At 47.1% G+C, this 13,061-nt stretch overlaps 1 protein-coding gene across 1 annotated transcript in view; it reads right to left on the reverse strand.

Annotated features, from left to right (window-relative positions):
- Window positions 1-13,061, reverse strand: part of TMEM178B (transmembrane protein 178B) — a 340,957-nt gene that overhangs the window by 228,958 nt on the left and 98,938 nt on the right. The window contains exon 2 of the mRNA XM_004594350.2: window positions 3,193-3,306. Coding sequence (XP_004594407.1) covers window positions 3,193-3,306 — 114 coding nt within the window. The remainder of the gene's footprint in view (window positions 1-3,192; window positions 3,307-13,061) is intronic.

Here is a 13,061-nt window from a genome sequence, read left to right on the forward strand (position 1 = left end):
AAAAGGGTGCCCACAGTACTTTACCAGCAATAACATGCAAGCTCATTTCCTCTAAGTGGATTTTTCTCTTCCCAGTTGGGTTAATCAGCTGATCCCAAGCCTACAGATGCTCTTACCCTTTCACCTCTGATCCTGGAGTGAAGGAGCTCATAGTTCAGCAGTTAAATCTTCCATGGGTGAGATACACTTTTCAAAAACCAATAATGTCATTTTTAACTATGCTGTGCTTTTTCTTATTTGGAAATGTTTTCCACATTGATGATGGATGATTAAATGCTTGATGAAAAGTGTATCATGCAAAATTTTAATCAAAGGCTATATATTTACCAGAAACTATTTTAAGGGTGGGAAAAAAAATCAAATTTCTTCCCTTTGGCACAAAAAAAGAAAAAGAAAAAAACCCTACTGATAAAAAATCATAGAATGCAAGATTTCATGATCAAATTATAAACAATATCAAATTATAAAACAATAACCAATCATGTTTTTATTTCCAACACTTGATCACAAGCATTTGTTCATTAATAGTTTCTTCTTTTTGAAGAGGCTTTCTGCAACCTCTTCTCACCTCGCATGATCAATATCTGTCCTCTGGAAACCGACACAGTTGTTGCGTTTCCTAATCATGCCAGCGTCCCCGGCCCCGGCCACACTTAGTGCCCCTAGCCTCAGTTGTGACAGATGTGCAACCTGCCCCCGGTTAAAAATATCTGTCAGAGATGTCGGAAATGGCCCATGTTCTCTGCCCGCTTAATAGCCCATTAGGCGACTTCATGAAAGAGGCAGACACATCCCCCCCGAGGGGAGCCTCAGGTACACCCAACACCATGTGCTGGAGACCTTTACAGAAATCAATCGTTGAGATGGCTTTTATTGGTTAAAAATAGATCTGTCAGCACCCCAGGTCACAGTACCAGCTGCACGCCAGATTTGTAAAACCCAACAGCACTCCAGTTAGAGAATGAGGAATCAGGGGACCCACAGGGCTCAAAGGAGGCCCACGAACCTGGACCGGAGCCGCACCCCCCCGGCCCGCCCTGCTGCCACGTGACATGTTTCCATGGATGCTTCAATGGGTTATCTCTTTGAATTCAGGATATTTACAGCAGGGCTAGCCAAAAGAGCTGCCAGGTTTTCCCTTGAAGTATGTCTGTACACTCTACACCGAAAATAACTCGTCGGCTGAAAAATTTCCACCAACTCTCATAATTGCTTGAAGCAATCCTCCTTATTGTAATGCTCACTTCGCCTTACAGTATGAATGTCTCTCTCCTCTGCCCCTAAACTTATGTGAGTGTCCTACGGTCAACATCCACCACATCAAGGAATTCTGTAACATTGCTTCAGTTGGGTTCATTTGAAGCACAGCTGGCACGTCAATATCATCTTCCCTCTTAAGATCCTGATTTCTAAAAAAAAGTTAGACTTGCAAAGTTATCAACAGGACTTCTATCCTAAACATCCTTTTTAGACTCCTAGCAATTAACTACCATAGATCAAACCTTGGTGGGAAATCAACAGTAACTGTCCTGTACTTTCACATTTGGTTTCTTAGATGTTGACCTCCAAAGAGAAATGGATGGCCCCAATTATTCGTGCCTCCAAGGTAAATGTAATATCAAAATTAGAGAAGTATGCAGTATGCTTAGCACTGACACCTAGCACATGGGAATGCTCTTTGATCATTGGCTGGCTGTCCCCACGTACCGCCTCTAGCTTGTAGAAGCACTAGTGAGGCTTACATTGGCCCATCTGCTGCCACCTCTTCCAGTTCTATCATGTTGGGGCCGCAGCATTTAGTAACAATCATCTGGACATTCAGCCACAAGTTTTCTTTTGAAATTAATGATTATTCTTTTTTTACATACACATACTCTCCCTCTCCCCACCTCTCTCTCTCTTACACACACACACACACACACTTTCCCCTCCCCTACACCAAGCTGTGGCTGTCTAATTAAAGCCTAATCAAAACATGGGCCAATGTACTTAAGAGTGACTTGGCAACAATAAAGAGAAGAAAGATGTTTTTCCCCTGAAGCTGCCTTCTTCAAAGTTTAGCCACTAAGGGATACTTAATGGAAAACAACAAAAGAATCCTCATTTGAATATACATGGAAACTGAACCTGAGCCTTGAGACATTCCATTAAAACAAAAAGCCAGAATATGAATGTGTGACAAAAGCAAGGAGGCGGCATGGAGCTGAGACAACAAAAAAGTGTCAGTATTAACAAGCGTGCCAGCAGGGCCCGGCATGGTAGCCTAGTGGATAAAAGTCCTCGCCTTGTACCAGGATCCTATATGGGAGCCAGTTCTAATCCTGGTAGTCCCACTTTACAGCCAGTTCCCTGCTTGTGGCCTGGGAAAGCAGTCAAGAACGGCCCAAGGCCTTGGAACCCTGCACCTGGAAAAAACTCCGGGATCCTGGCTTTGGATTGGCTCAGCTCCAGTCTTTGAGGTCACTTGGGGAATGAATCATCATGTGGAAGATGTTCTTCTCTGTCTCTCCTCTCTGTACATATGACTTTGCAATAAGAATAAGTAAGTCTTTAAAAAAAAGAAGCGTGCCAGCGAAGAGGACCCTGCTTTAAACATGTGGTGATCCCCACACAGCAGAGGATGAGAACAGCCAATAACTCAGTTTGCCTCTTAAGTCATACTCTCTGAAGATCACTAGCCAAGAAATCCCCTAACTGACCAGCATAAATATGCTGCTTTTTACCAAGTAATTACATACAAATCTAGGTCCCAAAGCCTACTACTAGAAGGTTAACAGAAAAGATTCAGCCCCTTTAAGCCAATTCTCAGTGCAACACAGTTTGAAACCACCAGCTGGTCTCCCTCCCTTCACAAATGACAACATGCATGGTCAACAGGCGGCCACAATAATATTGGAAGCAACTGGGAGACATGCTAGAATTATGTCCCAAGCGTTGGTTTAGTTAGGTAGGTGAAATCTTAAAGCTGAAATCATAAGCTGTTCTTGGTTCTTTTGTTTTTAGAAGCCAACTCCCCAAACCCATAAGGTAATCCAAACCAGAGCAGGCCATTGTGACCCACAGATACTGGCACTCTGTGAGCCACCACGACATTCTGAGAGTGTACACAGATCTCAGAAGTAGGAACCTCCAGTCATCCAAAGATGACATCATGGCAGAGAACCACAGCCAAACAAAGTCAGGTGCACTTACGCAGAGCGTGCCACTCGTCCTGCCGGATGGTCTTCGTGATGTTGAACGTGAGGTTCCTGGGGATGGTTGCTGAGGAATAGTGGTATTTGATGTATGTGCATCTCTCAATTTCACCTGAAAAAGACAGACAGGACACCATGTGTTAACGAGGCAACCACCTGATACAGAACAGCTCCGGGATCCATGTTTCCATCCTGGAGAAAGGGGCTGGTTTCACACTGGACCTGTAAACCCCTAACATTCCTACAAGGCAATAACTTCCACTCAAAAAGAGCAAGAGGGTTTAGCAGCACTGATTAGATGAAAATCCCTTGCTTAGATCCTGCAGAGGTGGGAAGAGTCAAAGTTTCAGCTGAAGGTGGCTCACTAAGCCAACTATAGCAGTGTGACTTAACCTTCCTATGGAAATCAACTCTTCAATCAGAAGCGGAAGTTCAACATGAAACACATTCACTGGTTGCACCCGAGAACCGACAGACAACAAACACAGGTTCTAACAACGTTGTTTGTGCTGTTGGGACACACGGTCTCCTGGAAAGGTGAGAAGCAGGTGGAATTCTCCTTTGTCCTGCATCCTTCCTGTTGCGGTTTGAGTGCTCCCACCCAAGCTCGTGTTGAAATTTCATGTTTATTGTAAGGTAGTAATAGGATAGAAACAGGAAGTCCAACTGTGGTGTTTGGAGATGGAGCCTGTGGGAAGCCAATGGGATGGGACATTTTAAGGAGAGGAGGGACCTGGGCCAGGACGCTAAATCCCACAAAACGATACCCTGAACTGCCTGCAGACTCCACAGTCACCACCCGCACAAAGCATCTCATTAGATGCTGTTGCCTCTTCTTGGATTTCCAAACTCCACTCCATGAGCCAAAGACGCCTATATTCTTTATAAGTTTCTCAGGCCTCGGCACTTGTTGTAGTAACAGCAGGCGGGCTTAGACACTCCCCCAACCTTGCCTCTGTGCACAAGCACCCACCAGCTGCTTCTCATGTTTCTTGGACTGTGAACAGCCTCAACACCTAGTCTAATAAGACCTTTATAGATGGCTCCTAAATGTCTAAGCACACTCTGCTGCTCAAATGATCAAAACGCGCTCACATCTTAGAGGCTCTCATGGGCTATCCCAGGTCATCAGCATTGGCATCCCCTGGGAATTCACTGGGAATACAACTTCTCAGACCTAACCTCGGACCCACTAAGTCAGAAAGGCAGAGGAAGAGCCTGGTGATCTGAGCTTTTACTACGACCTCCAGCTGATTCTGCCACATTCCTGTTCGAGAACCATTGCCTTAGGGCTTCTAATTGTGAATGTATTCATCAAAAAAGTTACCATGCATGCAGATTCCAAAAGGTAGGGCCCATCAGGAATTCTTTCCTACTTATATTTTGTCTTCCATAGGCACTTTACTGACATTTGCTTATCTGGAGAATATTAAAACTCAATGTCAGAGCATCGTGAAGAATCAGGAAAGGAGTGATTTTTAAAAGTTAGGGGCTTTGAAATTTGGTTTTGCACCTGGATGGATTTTGGTGGTAACCCATTTTGCACCCCACTGATTTTCAATTTATAACTGGTGGCACCTGATTGAATTGTTTGACCCCACCCCCGGCCCACTGTCATCAGGGAACCTGGAATTTGGTGAAGTGCAATAATTTAGACGGTGCTTTATGAAACCAATGCATTATTGTAAATCATATCTGGACACCTGCCCAGTTGCCAGTTGTCGACAGACACCCCTCCAATGGGGACAGATACTGTCCAAAAAGGCAAAGTTGTAGAAAGTCGTGTGTGCTCCTCTCCCGCATCTTCAGTTTTTCAACTCCTCTGCTTCTGCCCCATAGCCCACAAGCATCCTGCAGCCTCTCACATGCCCCCAGCCTTCTGCTCCAGCACATCTCCATCCTCCTCCTCTAATTTGCTAAACTTGTGGAAAAGCAGTCTTCCAGACAGTCTCCACTTGCTCATCTCAGATTCGTCCCTCAAGCCTGTACACTCTAATTTCCATATTATCCCCATGAACAGCATCCGGATAAACATCCAGGATTCATCATCATTGCAGTGCCTCCTCCCCCAGGGGTGCTCCCCTCCTTCCTGACATCTGACTGGTCATCAAATGCTGTCAGTTCTACCTCAGAAATGCCCCTGGAGTCCAGATCCTTTTCCCAGCCCCATGCCCTCCTTAGTAGTTGTGCTGATAGGGCTGTGTAGATCAGGGCATTCTGATCCACAATGGCTAGCAGCAACCCAGGAGTCCTTCAGATGCCAGCACCTGGGGATGCCGTTTTAGTCGTGTAAGTCCACTCCACGATGTTCACACACTGATGACATTGCCTAAAGTGCATTTCTCAGAATGTCTCTGTCATACAGTGACACGGGACTTCCCAACAAACAATTCCATACATAACGACTTACAAGGTAAGAGACATTCACCAACATGCTTCATATACCAACAGCTTCCAAGTTTACTCACGTCATGGTACGCAAAAAGAAGAAGCTTATAAGGCCCCCGGGGAGGAGGGTAAACAGATGAGGCTGCCCCCTGCCAACTCCCTAGAGGCTCAAGGAGAAAGCGCTTCCAACTCTGGGTTCTGTCCTACAACTCTGTCACGTTTCATCCACTCCCTGGTCCAGTTAAGTAGGTGTGGTTGTTAGCATCAGGCTCTATTTTATCAATGACAGTGGAGGCTGGAGAAGAGGAAGAGACTCCCCCTAAGGACATAGCAGGCCTAAGATGAGAAGCCAGGGCTGCCTGACCAGTGAGCCTCCCTCTGCCTGACCACCCTTCCCTCTGTGTACAGGAAACCAACACCTGCATGGAGGCCCCCCGCTGGCCTCTTCTGCCCCTAGGAAATGCCTCCATCCCCACTCCAGGTCCCTTTGGGGACCAACCTTCACACATCCTCCACTCCAGCCACAGTGGGAAATGCTGTGTCCCTTAAGGACTGTGCCCCTCCCGCTCCCCCTGCCTTTCCTTACTAACACCTCCTCATCTAAGAGGGCCCTGACTCCTCTGCCAGGCCTCCCCTTACACCTGAGACAGCCCAGCAGTGGCTGCCCAGCCCAGCTCCTTGTCTCTCCTTTGCTGCTCCTGTCCCTACTGCTGCCAACACCAACAGGCTGTGATTTATCTATTTACACGCCTCAGTCCCCCCTCGATTATGAGTTTCTCAAGGGCAGAGATGCTGTCTTATTCATTCATCTTTATCTCACCAGCCCCTAAACACAAGGTGAGCACCGATAACATGTGCTTTGAAGAAAGGAATGAATAAATAGGAGGTGCCCTTTGGAAGACCACAGTGAGCCAAGAATCCAGCTGCTTTTCTTGCAGCAAGACATTTAAATAATTGGTGTGTAGTTCATGAATGGAGGGGACCAGGACAGATCCCACTTCCTTGTCTGGACAATGGAAGGAGAGGCTTATCCAGCAGTGGTGGTGGGAGGGAGGGGAAGGTGGTAGAAGCAAACAGCACGTGATCACAGAACAGTGTCTCGCTGTACTTAGTAAACAACACAAGAGGGGCAACCAGGTGAAGGTTTCTAGAATAAAAAGGAAGGAAGAAAAGAGAGAGGTGAGGATGATCTGGTAGTAGCAGGAAACATGAAAACCATCAGCAATAGGACAGGCCTGTGGCACAGTGTGTTAAGGCACTGCTTGGGTGTCTGCAGCCCACTTTCAGATGCCTGGGGTTGAGTCAAACCTCTACTTCTGATCCAACTCCACGCAAAGGGCACCTGGAAGGCAGTGCATGGTAAGCCAAGAACTTGAGCCCCTGCTACTGACAGGACAGACCAGGATGTAGCTCCTGGCTTTTCGTTTCAGCCTGGTCTAGCCCCACTGCTGTGGGAACATAGGGAGTGAATGAATGGGTATAAGGTTTTTTTATTTATGTTACTCTGAAAAAAAACATTAAAAAAAAATACCACCATTGGCAAGTACCTTGGACTTCGATGTTTGGACAGTTTGTGCCTTGGCCTGAGGGCACCTTGCAGGGATAACCCGCAGGATGCAATCCAGCCACTGCTCTGCCTACGAGACATCCTGCTGGGATGAGGGAGGCTGCCCCTGCCAAAGGGCCTGTCAGCTCTAATGGCACACAAGTGTTCTATGATTCAGCAGCAGCCCCACATGGAAGAATATCAAGATCAAACAAAAACACTCTGCAGACCCATCCTCGGAGGCCCAAAGCAGATCCCTCTGGTGACAACCAGACTGGTGTCTGTCACTTGATTCATTCACTAAGGGCAGGTGCTCTCAACTCCCACACAAACCCAACAAGTCACTGTAGATTCCACGCAGCTCCGTCCGCCTCTCGGAACTTCAGCCCATCTGGACAGCCAGGGAAAAGGCCACTCAACACTCACAAAAGAACAAGAAACAACCAAGCAACAGGCATAGCAGGTAGCTGGCCAGGAAGTCTTCCCAGAGGAGCACACATGGCCCCACTGGAGGCCTCACATTTATTCTGCCTTGGGGATTGTAAGCATCCTGCCTTTGACAGCAATTAAATGCAAAAGCTTCAAATATTGCCTAGGAAAAAAGGCAAAATATTTATCCATGTGTCTGCAGGTCCTGTCAGCACAGAGCTTTTGTAAACACAGTACCATCTGGGTATCAAATCCGTGTGCCCAGAATCTGAGTTTCCCAATACAAACTGATTTTCCTGCATCAAACAGGACAGAGGTGCTATGTGGAAGGCAGCGGGAAGGCCATTACTGACAAAAAAGGACAAACCCATGCTCACTGATGCTACGGTCGAGCCCAGAATCTTAGCTCCACCCTCAGCAAGTCACAGCTGAAGAAGACAACTGGCTGGTAAGCTTCCTGGACTGTAGCATAGCCAGTTAAGCTGTCACCTGCAGGGCTAGTATTCCATGTGGGTGCTGGTTCCAGTCCCAGCTGTTCCCTTCTAATGCAGCTCCCTACTAATGTGCTTGGGGAAGGAGCAGAAGACAGTCCAGGTCCTTGTGTCCTTCCCAGTCATAAAGGAGACAAAGAAGAAGCTCCTGGCTCCAGGCTTTGGCCTGGCCTAGCTGACACCATGGTAGCCATTTGGGGAGTGGACCAGTAGATGAAAGATCTCTCTCTTTCTCTCTCTCTCTCTCTCTCTCTCTCTGCTCTTTCTGTAACTCTGCCTTTCAAATCAATAAAGAAGTCTTTTAAAAAGAGAGAAGACAGAGATAACCTGTAACCTTACACCCTTTGTCTTCCGATCTCTTATCTGTCAAGACCCCAGCAAGGCAAAGGACACCTAAACAGGTCATTAAAGAGAATTTTAACAAAAGACCATTCAATTCAATAGAAAAAAAAAAGTGAACGGATATTTCCACAATGCAGTTATCTTTTTTTTTTTACTTGTACACTTTCTTTTTTAATTTTGAATTTTATGGTACAATTCCATAGGGTTTGGGAGTTCCCTACCCCCTCCCCAAATTCCCACCCCCTGACTGATTTTCCCCATATTATTACAATAATAAAGTCCTTCACAAGCAGTCATAAACCCATCAGTCTGTTATTTAAGTGTGCCCCCATATTGCTGGTACAGACAATGTCAGACAGTCCAGCATCCCATTGTCTAGATATGTCCAACAGTTTCACTGGGAGTGATGCTTGCATTCCTTTTTCTCCATTTCAAGACCCAAGGCACATGCAGTGTCACTTGAGCCAATTGCTAAGAGTGATCACTGCATTATTATTCTCTTATCACTGTGAAACATGTCTATATTATGCTTCGGATATAGATTTAGGTCTATGAAGGGGAACTTCTTCATATGTAGTGACCCCAGCAGGCCGGTGGACAAGAGCTCTGACATACAGTGAACATAGAAAGAGGCAGGACCTGGGAGAGGGCGGTGACAGGGATGGCACGGGATGGCACAGAAGCCCCCGTGTGCTGCACTTCACCCCCGATTCCCATTATACCTGACAGCCTCGCCCACGGGCGGCTCCCTTCTCACAGGGACCAGCTATCAGCGATGTTGAGCTGCCTGTGTCTTTGTGGTAGGACTCTATCATTTCAGGTAAGATGTACTAAGTAGGACAGTTCTTAAGCAGTCATTTAGAGGGGCCAGTGGCATAGTTCAACAGGTTAAGCAGCTGCCTGCACGGGCATATGGGCACTGGTTTGAGTCCTAGCCACTCCACTTCTGATCCAGATGCCCCTTAATATGCCTGGGGAAGCAGCAGCAGATGACCCACGTGCTTAGCTTAACCCACCCCCCACCAACACACACACACACACACACACACACACACACACACACACACACACACGAGACCTGTATGAAGTTCCTGGCTCCTGGCTTCAGCCTGGCCCCACCCTGATCATTGCAGCCATTTGGGAAGTGAATTAAAAGATGGAAGACCCCTTTCTCCCTCCCTCCATCCCGGGCCTTCCTCTTTCCCCCTCTCTCTCCTTCTTCCTCCCTATCTCCCATTAGAAAGCTACTTCTTTTGATTCAATACTGTTCTAATTACCCATTTTTAGAGTTCTTCTAAGTAAAACTAACAGGGAAACTCTGAGTCACTTATGTTCATGCAAGAAACCCCCAACTCTCCTTCCTAGACTAGAGGGGGCTCAAACAGTGCGGCAGGCATGAGGAAGCCACGGAGGCTGGAGAGAGCTGCAGGGTATACTCCAAAGGCAAGCACACAGGTTCTCAACCATGCTGGAGCTGCCCAGGCCCCTCTAGGAAGAACCAGAACATGGAAACTGTCCCACCCCTCACTTTCAAACTGATGAGGGGAGAGGCCTTTAGCCTAGTAGTTAGGACACCAGTTAAGACATCTGTGTCCCATACCAGAGGAATGTATTTGAGTTCCAGCCCTAGATTCCTGCTTCCTGCTAACATGGACCCTTCAGGAGGCAGCGTGAAGGCTCAGGTAACTAATGCTTGCTACCTGTGTGGTAGACCTGCACTGAGTCCCCAGCGCCCAACCACTGGCCACTGCGAGCCTTTGGGGAATGAACCAACAGATGGGATTTCTTTCTCTTCTGCCCTGTCCCCTGCAATAACAAAATTTTTTTAAAAAAATCATGGTGAGGTGGGCCGTGAATATGGTAATCAAGTATATTTAGGCTAAGTCCAAGTTACACAGTGTCTAAAAGGTTTGCCTTCCGCAACACTTGAAGAGTTTTTAATCTAGATTCTGTAATGCCCTCCTCCCCCCAAAAAAAAGAGAGACACAAACTTTCTCAGACTCCTTGAACTCAAAATCCTGGTTAATTCAAACAACGGTTTCTAGCACAGGATTGTGAGTTCATCAGCCTTAGAAACCATAGCTTTTGTTTACAGTCTACCCCCAGGGCCTGCAACAGCAATGGGCTCACAGAAGTCCCTCGATGGCTATTTGGATGAATGAAAAATAGATAACAGGGTTTGTTATTTAATCAAATGATCTGCTAGGTCAATTAAGTAACTGGCTCCAAGTGGTGGCTGGTCTCTTCCCTGAAGCCATGGATGTCTGGGCCTTGCCAGCAAAGCAATACCAGAACTGAATGTCCACCCACGAGCTGTGTTCACATAATGCCTTGACAGGAGTCTGGAATCCTTGCAGACAGGACTACAAGTCACCCTCCACGCCTGATGCCACATTCCCTCAGCACACTCCCCTCCCCCCATGGCAGCCACAACTGCAGTGACTGCTCCCAGGCAGGCTGACAGCACACACGCCAGTCACTAGTCACTTCTCCCGACTCAATGTCTTTCATCCATCTATGACGCCCATGCAGGAAAACCTATGGGAGGGTGGGAGAGCTATGACCAAGAGCAACCCCCATCAGGAGGCAGAGGCAGGGTGAGAGTCAGAGAACACTCACCCCATCCTTGTGTGCGGGGGGGCAATTACAGTGCCTTCTGCAGTCCCCAGAGGATCCACTCAAAACTGAACCTGACGTTCCCAGCATCAACCAGCTCACCTTTCATTAACTTCTTATTCTCACCTGCTTCCCCCAAAGTCCCTGCCACAGGGTCTACCTTTGGCAGGTCCAAAACTAAGCAAGTCGCCCTACCAAGGAGTGGTGTACAACTTTAAACTACTGAGGACTGGAATAAGTACACATAATTGGCCTGTGCTAGTCTTGAGGTTCCTTTGAAGGTCATCTCAGCACCTGGCCTCACTAGCTTTTCCCTTCCTTTTCAGCTCCCCCGTGTTCTCTCCCTCTCTTCATATTCTCACATGCCACAGTCACAGGGATGGACATTTGGACCGCTGTCCATTGGTGCGCTGCCTTCATCTCAGAACTCCTTTTGTGAAGCACATAGAAAATTCTAGTCCATGCCTAGGCATCCACTCCTGTCAGATGCTCATACGCTATCCTTTGCCACCCTCATACAATCCCATGGGAGCTGACAGAATTACAGTGGCATCCCCATTCAACTAAGGAAGAAAGTGAGAGCTTTGATGGAGGGGAGCCCTCCCCAGGGTCACTCGGTCAGCAAGCAGCCACACAGACAGGATTCAAATTCCCTCTGGCCAGCTCCTGTGGTTGTTCATGTAATGGCAGCAGTGTTAGACCCCACCAACTTGGAGGAAGATTCCTTGGGAGCAAGGATTACTTTGGAAGCCTTGTGTGTGGAAGGCATTCATTGCATGCACTGATAAGAAGCAGAGATAGCAGTGGGCAGAGGAGAGGAGGGACGGCCTCCCACACCTCATATGCTGCTCCTCCTATGACACTGGTGGCCGGGGTGGCAGTGTGGGGGCTCCGCTGCCACTCCCCAGTCCCCACCCCAGTCAGCCACTGAGTTTCACCCACAGGACCCACGGATCTTGGCCATCTTTCTGACCCAAGGCCTGCTTAATGCTCAGTTCTTAATAAATGAAAGAGTCAAAAGAAAGTAAAAGAACACATCCAAAAAAAAAAAATAGAAGCTGAAAACAGAAGATGAAACCAGGTAGAGCTTCAGGACTACGCTCAGCATTCTTCTTTAAAAGATGTTTTCTCAGATAGACAAATAAAAAGTGAAAATTCCTCCAGGAATTTCAGGGCACCGGTTCTTCCCTGGTTGAGTACAACCTTGTAGAATTCTGTAGCAAACCACAGCAGTGAAGGCAGTGGAAGCCGAGAGTGGAGGGGGTTACTGGATTGAGATTAGAAGCAAACACCGTGTTGGTGATAAAAGGGACAGGGGCTGGAAGGTCCCACCTCCACCCCCAGCCCTGACCCATCTGGAGCAGAAACAGAAGGGCATGAGGTGACAGCTGCCACAGACCAAAGCAATGCCAGGGCCTGGGGCACTTGCTGTTTAACAAGGTGACTTCCTCACGAAAGCTTTCTTGCCCAGGCCCATCTACCTTCTGCGTTCTTTGTGGTGTCTTCTGTTCCTCTCAGATGTTCTGAGTCGAAAGCTTTGCAAGGTATATGGCTGTGGAGGAACAGCCGGACAGGTTTCCCCTTGCTTTGTACCACAGAAAATCGCTAGCTGCATGTTTTATTTCTAATGCTTTCAGACGCGTCCCATTTTGCATGCTTTGTACCCAGTGTGTGTACTATGAGCGTGGCCTTTTAAGGCTGTTTTATATGCACTGCACAGACCAGATCCTAAATATTTAATTCCTTTCCATTCTATGTTCCATAAATGTTTGTTACAAATTGTACTCAGGGAACCCTCCTTGGTTATACACATGCAATTTCATTTTTAAAAACCATCAACCACAAACCGTACCCACCCCACCAACACATTTCACACCCTTTACTCTTATACATGTATTTGCCTACCAATGAGTTCTTTCTAAGTAAAAAGCTTTAAGACAGTTTAGAGCTAAGGTCTTTAATCTTTGAAATTTTGATAGCCAAAATGATGTTTGAGTACTGATACTCTAACAATAACTTCCATTTCATCAATACTTTCTATGTGTTAGGTACTGG

This window comes from Ochotona princeps, chromosome 25, assembly GCF_030435755.1.
Source record: "Ochotona princeps isolate mOchPri1 chromosome 25, mOchPri1.hap1, whole genome shotgun sequence".
NCBI classification, from domain to species: Eukaryota; Metazoa; Chordata; class Mammalia; order Lagomorpha; family Ochotonidae; genus Ochotona; species Ochotona princeps.